This window comes from Phyllobates terribilis, unplaced genomic scaffold (assembly GCF_046119375.1).
Source record: "Phyllobates terribilis strain yellow unplaced genomic scaffold, ASM4611937v1 Scaffold_7__3_contigs__length_470593459, whole genome shotgun sequence".
Classification (NCBI taxonomy): Eukaryota; Metazoa; Chordata; class Amphibia; order Anura; family Dendrobatidae; genus Phyllobates; species Phyllobates terribilis.
This window is the reverse complement of record NW_027362767.1, coordinates 245,670,647-245,682,775: the sequence shown is the minus strand read 5'-3', so window position 1 is coordinate 245,682,775 and position 12,129 is coordinate 245,670,647. Positions and strand designations below refer to the sequence as shown.

The 12,129-nt window shown below is 47.2% G+C and overlaps 1 protein-coding gene across 2 annotated transcripts in view; it reads left to right on the top strand.

The window, feature by feature from the left end:
* The window catches only part of LOC141154354 (torsin-1A-like), a 35,867-nt gene that overhangs the window by 2,623 nt on the left and 21,115 nt on the right, over positions 1–12,129 (top strand). The window contains exons 1-2 of one of the 2 annotated variants that reach the window (XM_073640111.1): positions 6,645–6,908; positions 7,914–8,001. The exons of the other annotated variant lie outside the window; for it this stretch is intronic. Coding sequence (XP_073496212.1) covers positions 6,870–6,908; positions 7,914–8,001 — 127 coding nt within the window. The 5' untranslated portion in view covers positions 6,645–6,869. Of the gene's footprint in view, positions 1–6,644; positions 6,909–7,913; positions 8,002–12,129 lie in introns of those variants that run through there. 2 annotated transcript variants of the gene reach the window in all.

The following is a 12,129-nucleotide window of genomic DNA, read 5'->3' as shown; positions in this document are numbered from 1 at the left end:
CCTTGGAGAAGTCTGGAGTCACTAACACTGGTTGTTTACACAGGGCTAGCTTCAGTTCCTGGAATGTTTTTTCCACTTCTGGAGTCCACTTGGCCATAGCGAACTTCATACCCATAAGTAGGTCCATCAGAGGTCCCACTATCATGACGAAATTAGGGATGAACCGACGGTAGTAGCCCACGATGTCCAGAAATGTTCCGATCTGCTTCCTTGAGCACGGTTGTGGTCAGTTCTGGATTGCGTCAACCTTATTCACTTGGGGTTTGATCTTATCCCTGCCTAGGACATAGCCAAAGTACTTGGCTTCTTCCATCCCCATGGCACATTTCTTCGTGTTGATGGAAAACCCCGCCTTCCTTAAAGCATCAAATATCACCTGGACATTGCCTAGATGGCTTCCCCAATCCTGGCTGAAGATCACAATTTCATCCAGGTAGGCTGCTGCGTTCTTCTTGTGGGGAGCTAGGATTCAGCCCATGGCTCTCTGGAAGGTGGCTGGAATACTGGAAACAACCATCTGGCATTGAAAAGGCTGTCTTCTCAGAGATTATCTTTTCGGCAAGCTTCGGGAATCTGATATGCCTTCAAATTCACCCGGACATGAGGCTCAGTGAGGACTTAGTGTTCTATGATGTGAGTACAACCCGGCAACTCTGAAAACAGGCCACTGTTCTGATTAAGCAATTCTCGGGAATGCTGCTGCTTTTGGGCACATGACAGCATCTCTACCACTGTGACATCTTTCACGGCGGCTTCAGACTTAGCCACCAAACACGGATTTCCACGGGCTCCCTGTCTTGCCATGGCTTGATCAGGTTGACATGATACACCTGGTAGGGCTTCCTCCTCCCTGGTTGGTGGAGTTTATAGTTGATCGCAACAACATTTTCGACCACTTTGTAGGTGCCCTGCCACTTGGCCAGAAATTTACAATCCACAGTGGGTACCAGCACTATCATCCGATCACCAGTGCTGAACTGTCTCACCCTCGCTGACCGATTGTATACCTTCGACTGTGCCTCTTGTGCCTGGAGGAGGTGCTCTCTCACGATGGGCATCACTTCAGGAATCCTTTCTTGCATTTGGGCCACATGCTCCATTACGCTCCTGTAGGATGTAGTCTCTGCTTCCCTTTAGGTCTCCTTCGCTATATCCAGGAGTCCAGGGTGGTGTCAGCCATACAACAGCTCAAACAGGGAAAACCCCGTAGATGCCTGGGGAACTTCTCTGATGGAGAATATCAGATATGGCAGTAGACGGTCTCAGTCTTGGCCGTCCTTCTCTACTACCTTCTTTAGCATGGCCTTCAAGGTTTTATTACACCTTTTTACGAGACCGACCATCTGCGGGTGGTACACTGAGGTCCTGAATTGTGTCATCTGCAGGGCTTTGCACCACTCTCTCATGACTTTCGACATGAACAGTCCCTTGGTCCATCAGGATCTTCCTCACCAGTCCCGTTCGGGAAAAGATATGGACTAGCTCAGGGGGCTATACTCTAAGCGGAGGAGTTTCTTAAAAGTACCGCTTCCGGGTTCTATGTCGCATAATCCAGGACCACCAGGATATACTGATGTCCTCTGGCAGATTTGACCAAGGGTCCCACTAAATCCATCGCTATGCGATCAAACGGGACCTCAATGACAGGTAATGGCACTAAGGGACTACGGAAATGAGCGATCGGGGAGGTTAACTGGCAGGTGGGACAGGACCTACAATAATTCATAATCTCTCGTTGACAGCCGGGCTAGTAGAACTTCTGGAGGATTCGGTCCTGGGTTTTGTCTACCCCCAGATGACCCCTTAAGACATGAGTATGGGCCATGTCTAACACCCTGTGTCTGTGTGGCCTTGGCACTAGTAGCTGTTCTATTACCTTACCTCTCTGCTTGAAGACACAATATAATAACTCCCCATTCATGGCAAAATTAGGGTATCAGGTGTTGGCCCTGGCTCTTGAAATAAACAGCCTTTCACTGCAGGCAAAACAAAGTAAAAAGGTCGAATAACAGCACTTTAGTGATATTCCAGTACACTCGGGCTGTAGAGCATCCAAAATACCAGCTTAGTCTGGAAACATCACACAGGAGGCCTTCTTACCTCCACTCACTGTACAATAATGATACAGCTGTACTTCCTTATATGCGCCATACCACACCCCGGGTTAGGGATATGTGTGCAGCCAGTCCCACCCATCTCTGACTGCTTGTAAACCCGGCCTTTGCCGTACTCTTTTGTCCACTGGAGTCATCGACTTTATGTTTCCCTTAGCAATGGCACTGGAACCGGTCGTCTCATGTTATGGCCCACCAATGCGTAGGAACGAGAAGTTGTGTGTTCGGACAAACATTCTATTCGTCTGCACCATGAACACTCCCCGTCTTCCTCAGACCCCTTTAGTCATCAAGATCTCCTGTCACTGGATGTTTTTCCTCATTTACAATATTTTCTGTATTCTCCGTGAAAACTTCATAAGTTTTCAAACTTTTGGCACCGGGTGGTTTGGCACTTCTGACCATGGCTTGTTTGCTTTCTTACAGATCTTTCAATATTTCCGATTCTTATGTTAATTCATACTGAATCCGATTCACTGAAAAACTGATGACTTTTTCAGTGCGTGTTTTTTTTTTTTTTACATTATTAAGACATTTTTTTCAATTGGCGAACAGGTTCTCTTTAAATCAGGGATGTCAACTCAAACACACAAAGGGCAAACATGAAAAACTTGGACAAAAGTGGAGGGCCAAGCAGAATACAGTGTAATGGGCTCCACACAGTCCTCCAAACAGTATACTGGTCCATCATAGTCCTCCATACAGTATAATGGGCCCCACATAGTCCTCCATACAGTATAATGGGCCACTCATAGTCCTCCATACAGTATAATGGGCCACTCATAGTCCTCCATACAGTATTATGGGCCCCACATTGCCTTCTATACAGTATAATGGCCCCACATACTGGTGGTGGTTCTGATGTTGCGGGCCAAATATAATCACCCTGTGGGCCAGAGTTTAACACGTTTGCTTTAAATGAAAAGAAAAAAGCTTCTGTCATGTTGAACATGTCGTCTGATCTGTGGGCTGAAAGTTATAGACAACTTGGAATTTCACTGTTTTTTTTTTTTGAGGGTTTGCATCAGTTCATGTAAAGAACATGCCTACAACTGTGAACATTTGTTTTTCTTTTTATTGTGAAGCAAACAACAAATATGAACACTGAAGTTTTCCATAATTTTGTTCTAACTATACACCCCCCTAAAGTCAGTATTTGTAGAGGCTCATTTTGCAGCAATTACAGCGGCAAGTCGCTTTGGATAAGCCTATATGAGCTTTCCACATCTTGCACTGGAATTTTTGCTCATTCCTCAAGGCAAAACTCTTCCAGCTCCTTCAAGTTAGATGGTTTCCTCTGGTGAACAGAAATCTTGAAATCTGACCACAGATTTTCAATTGGATTAAGGTCTGGGCTTTGATTAGGCCACTATAAAACATTTACACATTTCCCCTTAAACCACTCGAGTGTTGCTTTAGCAGTATGCTTTGGGTCATTGTCTTGTTGGAAGGTGAACCTCCGTCCCAGTCTCAAATGACTGACATACTGAAACAGGTTTTGTTCAAGAATATCCCTGTATTTCGCACCATCCATCTTCCTCTCGACTCAGACCATTTTCCTCATCCCTGCTACCGAACAACATCGCCACAGCATTATGGTGCCATCACCATGTTTCACTGTGGGGATGGTGTTCTTGGGGTGATGAGTTGTTAGTTTGGCGCCAGACTTAGCATTTACCTTGGTGGCTAAAAAGTTAAATTTTGGTCTCATGTGACCACCTCACCGTATTATTGTGGTCGTATGGACAGATACTCCAGTCTCTGTTTGGGAACTCTGCAGCTCTTTCAGGGTTACCTTTGGTCTCTGTGCTGCCTCGCTGATTAATGCCCTCCTTGCTCGAGCTGAGAGTTTTGGTGGGTGGCCCTCTCTTGGCAGGTTAGTTCTGGTACCATGTTTTTTCCATTTGATGATAATGAATTTGATGGTGCTCTGGGGGATCATCAGAGATTGGGATATTTTTTTATAACCCAGCCTGACTTGTATGCCTCAACAACTTTGTCCCTGACTTGTTTGGAGATCTCCTTGGTCTTCATGGTGTTGTTTGGTTAGTGGTGCCTCTTGCTTAATAGTGTTGCAGCCTCTGTGGCCTTTCAGAGGAAGAAAAGTGTATATACTGACAGACATGTGACACTTAGATTGCACACAGGTGGACTTCCATTCACTAAGCATGTGAGTTATGAAGGTAATTACTTGCACCAGAATTTTTGGGGGGTTTCATAGCAAAAGGGGTGAATACATATGGACATGACAATTGTTAGTTATTTAATCCCATACATTTAATTTATGCCTATATTTTTATCTTTTCACTTCACCAACTTAGACTATTTAGTGTTGATGCCTCACACACAATTCGGATTACAAAAATATTTAAACACAGGTTGTAATGTAACAAAATAAAATAGATAAAAAGCCAAAGCAGTTGGTGTGAATACTTTTACAAACCACTCTATACATGAGTCCAGTGGGCGGAGCTATTCAGTGACTGACAGTCTTCCCTGCATGACTGTGCCTGCAGACATAGCTGTCAATCACTAGTAGGACCACCCATTGGACTCATACAGTTCTGCTCACTATTATTGACACCCTTTATTATTTTCATAGACTCCAATATATTCAGAAATAAATGGAAATGTACTAAAGTTATATCCTCAGGATTTTTTTTTTTTTTTTTTTTATAACTGTAATTTTTATTAAAACTTTTCACATATTTTTAGGAAGCATAGAACACAGAGAAGTCATTCACATTTTCATATCAGAGAAAACACTTAGGCCTCCAACAGGCCGGCCCATTAGAGATCACTTTAAAGCTTTCAAATTCAAATATCTGATATGACATCCATTTTAAATAACAGTCCATGAACCACAAAGAAAGAGAGAAAGGAAAAAAAAAACCTAAGACAACACAGAGAGAATCCTCAGGATTTTTTAATTAGTGGTCCAAAGTAATACTGCAATAAAATATTGTTTTTCAACCTCCATGTTGCAATTTCAAAGAAGAAACAGGATAAACAGCATGTGCAGCAATAAAGGCACTTATACTTGGTTGCCCCCCTAATTAATACTTGGTTGCACACCCTTTGGCATTTCTGACAGCCTCCAAACATTTCTTGTAGCCATCTATAAGTTTCTTGCACTTCTCAGCTGGAATTTTCTCCCACTCTTCCTATGCAGTTTGTTCGAGCTCTTGAATGTTTGCAGGGTTCTTTTTCCCAATGACAGATTTCAGCTCACCATGCTTAACTGTTGGTAAGGTGTTATTTTCCTTATAAGCTTTATTGCGCCATCTGTAAACAAACTGTTGCTTTGCATTGCCAAAAAGCTCTATTTTTGTTTCATCTGTTTACAGAACATTTTCCCAGAAGGATTGTGGTTTGTCAGTCGTTTCTTTTTATGTATTTTCTTCAGCAATGTTTTCTTCCTTGGCCTTCGCCCATAAAGCTCTGCTTGGTTTAGTATGGAACTGGTTGAAACAATGACCCTAGACTGTTCCAAGTTGGCCTTCAGGTTTTTGGATGTTTGACTTGGTGTTTTTTTCCACCATTCACACCAACCTTTTGAAGACCATTTTCCTCTTTTCCCCCACGTCCAGGGAGGTTCTTGACGGTTCCATGCTTGGCAAACTTCTTAATAACATTGCGCACTGTTGAAACTGGGATTCCAATGTCTTTGGAGATGGCCTTATACCCTTTGGAAGTCTTGTGTTTGCTAATAATAGCAGCTCTGATTTCCTCAGACAGCTCCTTTGTCTTCACCATTGTGACAAAAGAACAGGGCCTACCATGTGGCTTTTTAAAAAACTGAAGTCATCATTCATTGGCTAATTCATGTCACATGGGCAACGACAATCACAGGTGAATCTCTTTTGTTATTTACCACAGGGGAGTCAAAATGTGTTTCCATACTAAATTAATGTAAAGGGTGCCAGTACCAGTGACACAGCAAGCTTTAGGTTTTTCTATTTTTCCCTCCCATTGTGTTTGGTTTTAAATTATTTTTTATAATTTGCTTTTTTGTATTTAACGCGAGTGCTCTATACAAAAAAACTGTTTTACTTGATTCATTTTTTTCAGGAGATATTCCACATTATGTACTTAAACTTCATGGGTGCCAATAACGAGGAGCAGGACTGTACAAACAAACACCAAGGATTTCCATGAATAAATAACATGTTATTCTAATCTTTTCCCACAAACCTACAGTATATATCACTCTGCTCTTCTTCTCCTGCTCTATACTGAGCTGTCCACAGATCAGGCTACATGTATGATGACAGGTTCCTGGTTCGCCTGACACAGTCTATGTATTCTTTTTAGTGCATTAGAAAACCAAGATAATTAACCCTTCCTTAACTGTAGCATATCATCCCTGTCATGCTGGCCCTTTAAGGACTATCCATCATACATTTATAACACTTTTTTATGACGCTGTGACTTTGATCACGCTGACGGTTCCTTCGATTCTTGAAAAACCTTCTCTATCTTATAGTCACGCCCTTGTGATCTCCAGAAAAGGAAAGTAAAACTGCAGAACCTAAGCAGGAAGTGATTTTTTTTTCTACCTCATGGTGACTTGAAAGCTTCTCAGAGTTCACGAGAGCCCAGACTCGAATGAGTTTTTTGTTTGCTTTTTTAAATACGGAGATTGGGTTTTCTTCAACCCATCTGCTACTAATGAGAATCAACTTTCCACTTAAGAAAAGTCCTCAAGACGGATCAAAACATTCCTAGCCCTAGAGCTTGTCTCCCCAAAAATCTATGTCCAATCAAGCAAACAGGGATTCTTGTGAAGCATGTGTGGCACCCCAGGGATCTGGTTTCCACAGTAACAGCAATGTTATGTCTGAGAGCAGGTGGGAGGTCTCTTGGTCAGGAATCCTGTGCATGCCACACCTCCTGCCCAGTCCTGGGAGGGGAAGAACTTCCCCTATATAAACCTAGGGCTGAGTCAGGGTTAGTGAGTAGAGAAGAAGTAGAGACAGAGAAAAGAAGCAAATATAGGAACAGAACATCAGGAGCTCTGTGGGAGCAGTGTGACAAGGAGTCAGGGGCTGGCAGCTGCAGAGCTCGCCCTGACTGAGAAGATTTCTGACCGGACCCGGAGTCCGAGGCTGTGGGGACTAACTCCTACCCAGCAGCAGAATCCGTCAGGCAGGGGATTCCAGGTCCTCTGGCCAAGAAACCCGAAGGCACGGTCACACGCATGGGACCAGCACCGCCGTCGTGGAGCGGAAGCTACTAGAAGGCCCCGAGTCACCGGCCATACGGGTGAGCACCACACGGTGCACTCAGGGACGTGGGCTACTTATACCCGCCTCTAGCAAGGTAGCCAGAAGAGTACAGTTAGTCTGGGAGGCCTACAACTCCGCCTGGCCAGGGGAGATCCCATCTGCTCAAGGACTGACCAGGCCCCAATCGCTAGCCAGTACTCTGGGAGGGTCTATCTTTGTCACCAGTAAAGACCCTGAACTACACCGTACCGTCTCCGAGTGGTTCCTGCTACCCCCATCATCCACGTCGGCTGCCCTGAGGCCATACCCCTCCCGTTGGGGGTTATACTATCATGCTGCACAATCCTACCACCGGCCTCAGCGGTCTGCCCTGCAGCAGCAGCTCCTTAGCTGTACTCAACGGGTGGCGTAGTCGTCCAACATCTACCGCTGATACATCGCCGCTCAGTTTGACTCCCTGGGCACGGACCGGGTCACCGCCACGAGACTACAACCCTCAACAGATCCGGCTCCGGGTAAGCTCCCGCGTGTGCAACGCAGCGCGACACAGGCCCAGGGGCGCGTCACATGTATTTGCCTTTCCGTCCTTATTGTGCCTATTGCCATTGCACTGTGGTATTTATACTCACCGCGCTACGACACCCTGATAGACATCGCAGGTAAGAAGCATAAAATGTATGTGTAGGTTGAGGGACTAGAAAGAGTTCAAAGGGTTTGTACCAAGTATATAGTTTATCCCCTACTGATAGCATAGAGAATAACTTATTGATCCCCGGGAACTCCATCAACCCCAAGAATGGGGCTTTGCAGACCCCCGTCTGACTGAAGTGCAGGCTGAATATGCGCTCTTCTGATCCATCCAGTATCTATGTAACTGCCAGATAGCAGAGTACTGTGCCAGTCCCAGTGTTTGGACATCCACGGTCAATTAGGTATCCCCTATATTATTGGTAGGGGTTAAGTTATACAACTGACGAGCAAAAGGGTAACCGTGTTTTGAACTTTTGACTTTCAGGCTCCATATCTCACCATCCACTATTGTTTCCAACGTGAGACTACCATAGTTTTATACACAATCATCTTGGCTATCTCGTACATAAATTTGACTTGCAACTATTTCGTATGTGATTAGTTCTCAAGATTCTTGTCATGTCACTGCATTGTTACTGTTTTGCTCCTAAGAATCTAAATTTTAATTCTTATTATTTTGTAAATCCACCTTTTGGCTTTCAGCACTGTCTGAATCCTTCTGGGCATGCTCTCTATCAGAGTCAAACATGTCTCTACCGAAGTCTGATCCCAGTTTTCTTCTACATGTTCCCAAAGTTAGTGCATACTGGTCGACTCGCTTGGGTCTGTGTAATGCACACGCCCGGGCTGAGCGGCGTGTGCGTGTGATTCCACTGGACCGTGCCGGAGAGTGAATGCCTGGAGGGGCGTAACTATGTATTCACCCGATCTGACCAGGGTCACACGACGGCATACGACGCCAGTGCACCAAGGAGGAACCGAGCAGAGGGACCAGGTGCTACTCCAGGACAGACCCCGGACACGGCTGTTGACCCACACAGGGGAATACAGGAACAGACTGGTTAGGCTGGCACACAGACTGGTGGGTATAGGCAGGCACGACTGGTATGCAGGCAGGCGGGTATGCAGGCAGGGGGGTACAGGCAAGCACGGCTAGAGTGCAGACAGGGAGGCGCTAGCAGGTAGGAACACAGGCGGGATAGGACCCAGTACACACTGGGACTCAGGAACAGAACCACAGATGTGGCGGACAAACACAGCAGGGTGAGGCCGCCCAGAGAGGTGAGCGAGAGCAGGGCAGGACGAGACCGCCTAGAGCGGTGAGCAAGAGTAGAGCAGGACGAGGCCGCCTGGAGCGGTGAGCAAGAGTAGAGCAGGACGAGGCCGCCTGGAGCGGTGAGCAAGAGTAGAGCAGGACGAGGCCGCCTGGAGCGGTGAGCAAGAGTAGAGCAGGACGAGGCCGCCTGGAGCGGTGAGCAAGAGTAGAGCAGGACGAGGCCGCCTGGAGCGGTGAGCAAGAGTAGAGCAGGACGAGGCCCCCTGGAGCGGTGAGCAAGAGTAGAGCAGGACGAGGCCGCCTGGAGCGGTGAGCAAGAGTAGAGCAGGACGAGGCCGCCTGGAGCGGTGAGCAAGAGTAGAGCAGGACGAGGCCGCCTGGAGCGGTGAGCAAGAGTAGAGCAGGACGAGGCCGCCTGGAGCGGTGAGCAAGAGTAGAGCAGGACGAGGCCGCCTGGAGCAAAGGCAGAGCAGGCTAGAACCGCCGGAGCGGTGAGCAAAGGCAGAGCAGGGGGGACAGGCCTCTGTTCACACGGAACAGACAGGAAGGGAAAGGCAGAACCAGATACCCACAGGGTACTTGCAGTGAAGTAGCGAGTGGACCACAAACTCACAAACGGGAGTACAGTGACAACGAGCAGGAGTTAGGTACGAGTTCAGACTCTGCAGAAAAAGGAAAGGTACGGACAGAGAAACACGGGAAAACAGGCTAGAAGAGTATACAGACAAGAACAGACACAGTAGCAAGATACAGGAGCGGGTCTAGGAACGCAGCCCCTAGAAGGCGGGAGGAACAGGCCAGGAGCGTGTTCAGACAGGACAGACAAGATACAGGAGCGGGTCTAGGTATGCGGCCCCTAGAAGGCGGGAGGAACAGGCTAGGAGCGTGTTCAGACAGGCCTGGAAATACAGCCTCCAGGATAGGCAGACAAGAGAACACAGAAGGGGACCTGACACATTCAGAGTGAAAGACCACACTGAATGAAACACAATGCTCAGGCAGGGATTCATTGGAGCAGCTGGGTTAAATACCAGATGACAGACAGCAATAGGCTGAGGACGCACAAGGGGTGTGCCTGCAGCAGGTACAAAAAGCAGGAAGTGATCGGGCGCCGCCCTTAAGCAGCAGACACAGAGGCAAGCAGACAGCATGTAGGGAAGCCAGGCTAGCAGACTGGACTGGAGATCAAGTGCGCGCTCTTGCACAGTGGGAGATGGACCACTATGCAAGGACGCCGCCAGGTATGTTACAGTCTGTATACAGTTTTTTCTTCAACTCACAACCCACTCACAAGAGTTAAATTGGGTTGAGGTCTGAGGATCGTGTAGGCCAATCCAGCACCTCTGCTTCATTGTCATTGAACCATTTCTTTGCCAATCTCGACGTATGCTTCGGGTTGTTGTCCTGCTGAAACACTATGTCTTCCTTTTCATACCCATAGTACTCGAGTGTATGAAGTAACTCTTCTTATAGGATACCATCGATCCAGGTCAAGTATCCAACGCCTTTGGCTGTGAAACAACCCCATATCATCAGACTTTCTCCACCGAACTTGACTGTTCCTTCAGTTTTTCTATACGTTAACCCCTTTTTCCTTGGTTTCTTCCAGACTCATTTGCACCCATCAGAGCCTACCCTATTGACTTTAGACTCATCACTCCAAATCACCCATTTCCAATCTTCTGCTATCCACTTTTTGTACTTTTTGCAAGCTCAAGCCGTCGCTTCTTATGACGATATTGAAGTCAAGGCTTCTTCACCTTTTTTCGAGCCACTATTCTAGACTTGTATAACGTGCATCACACGGTGCTTGCATGGATGTCTGTGATCTCACTATTACGAAGCATACAAGCCTCCTCCACTGCTGTGTCTGTCACACCAGAACTGATAGACCTTGTGATGAGCCGACTTGTTGACTCCGATATTTTGCCTGGTCGTTCACCTCTTGGGTTTGGAAGGATGGACAGAGACTTCATTTTGTATTCTTCCTACTGTCATGGCACTCAAATGATGCAGTTTGGCAATTTTCTTGGCCGAGAGACTGCTATCGATGAGCTGGATGATGCTGTTTCTCTTTTCTTGGGAAATCTTCTTCATGGCTGCTCCTCGATTCGAACCAGTGACCTTTCGCTCGAGAATCAACCTGATAACACATTGAGCTATTAAGGAATGTGAGAACAGGTTGTAATTTGTAGTATATGACTCGCCCCCTGGGCCATGGGGTACCCGGAACCGGGCCTTCTGTACGATGCTGGGGGTAGTAGTGGCAACCCGATCCCGTGGCTCAGGGTAGTCAGACCAAGTTGTGGCAGTCTATCAATCAGTGCTTTAAATGTCCGACTACGCCACCCGTGGATTGCGGTCAGAGATAACCGCCGCTGCGAGGCAGACCGCTGAGGCTGATGTTGGTGTGCAGCACAGGGGTAGGATAACTCCCCACAGGAAGAGTGTAGCCTCAGGGCAGTGTAAGTGGATGCTGGGGGTGATGGTGCAGGCGCAGCAGAAATCACACAGAGTCCAATGATGCAGTCCAGGGTCTTTTACTCACAGTTGTTATCCAAGTCACTTCTGTCAGCAATGACTGCCCAAGCCGTGCTGCGTCCACCAGGTGAGGGGCTCGGTCAACCCCCAGGCTATTCATGAGTATGGCACAGGACCCCCTTTTTGTCCTTTCTCTGGCCTCTCGTGCCCCACCAGTGTCCTGACTTCTGTCCAGCTACCGCGGACCGTGTCGGGTAAGCGTTGGCCTTCACTTCCCGCTATCCTATATGGTGCCTTCCTAGCTGGTTTAGCTGGGGGTCGCACCAATAAATGATCACGACCTCCGGTTCTTGGCTGAGGGTAGATTCGCCTCCACCAATTTAGGGATCCGGTACCTTTCCACAGCCTGACCCTTCCACCCGGTGTAATGGGGTATGCAACGGTTGCTGTCCGTTCTGCTCTCTTAGGGTCCCTTCTGCCTTCTTGTTTCTGGAGTCCT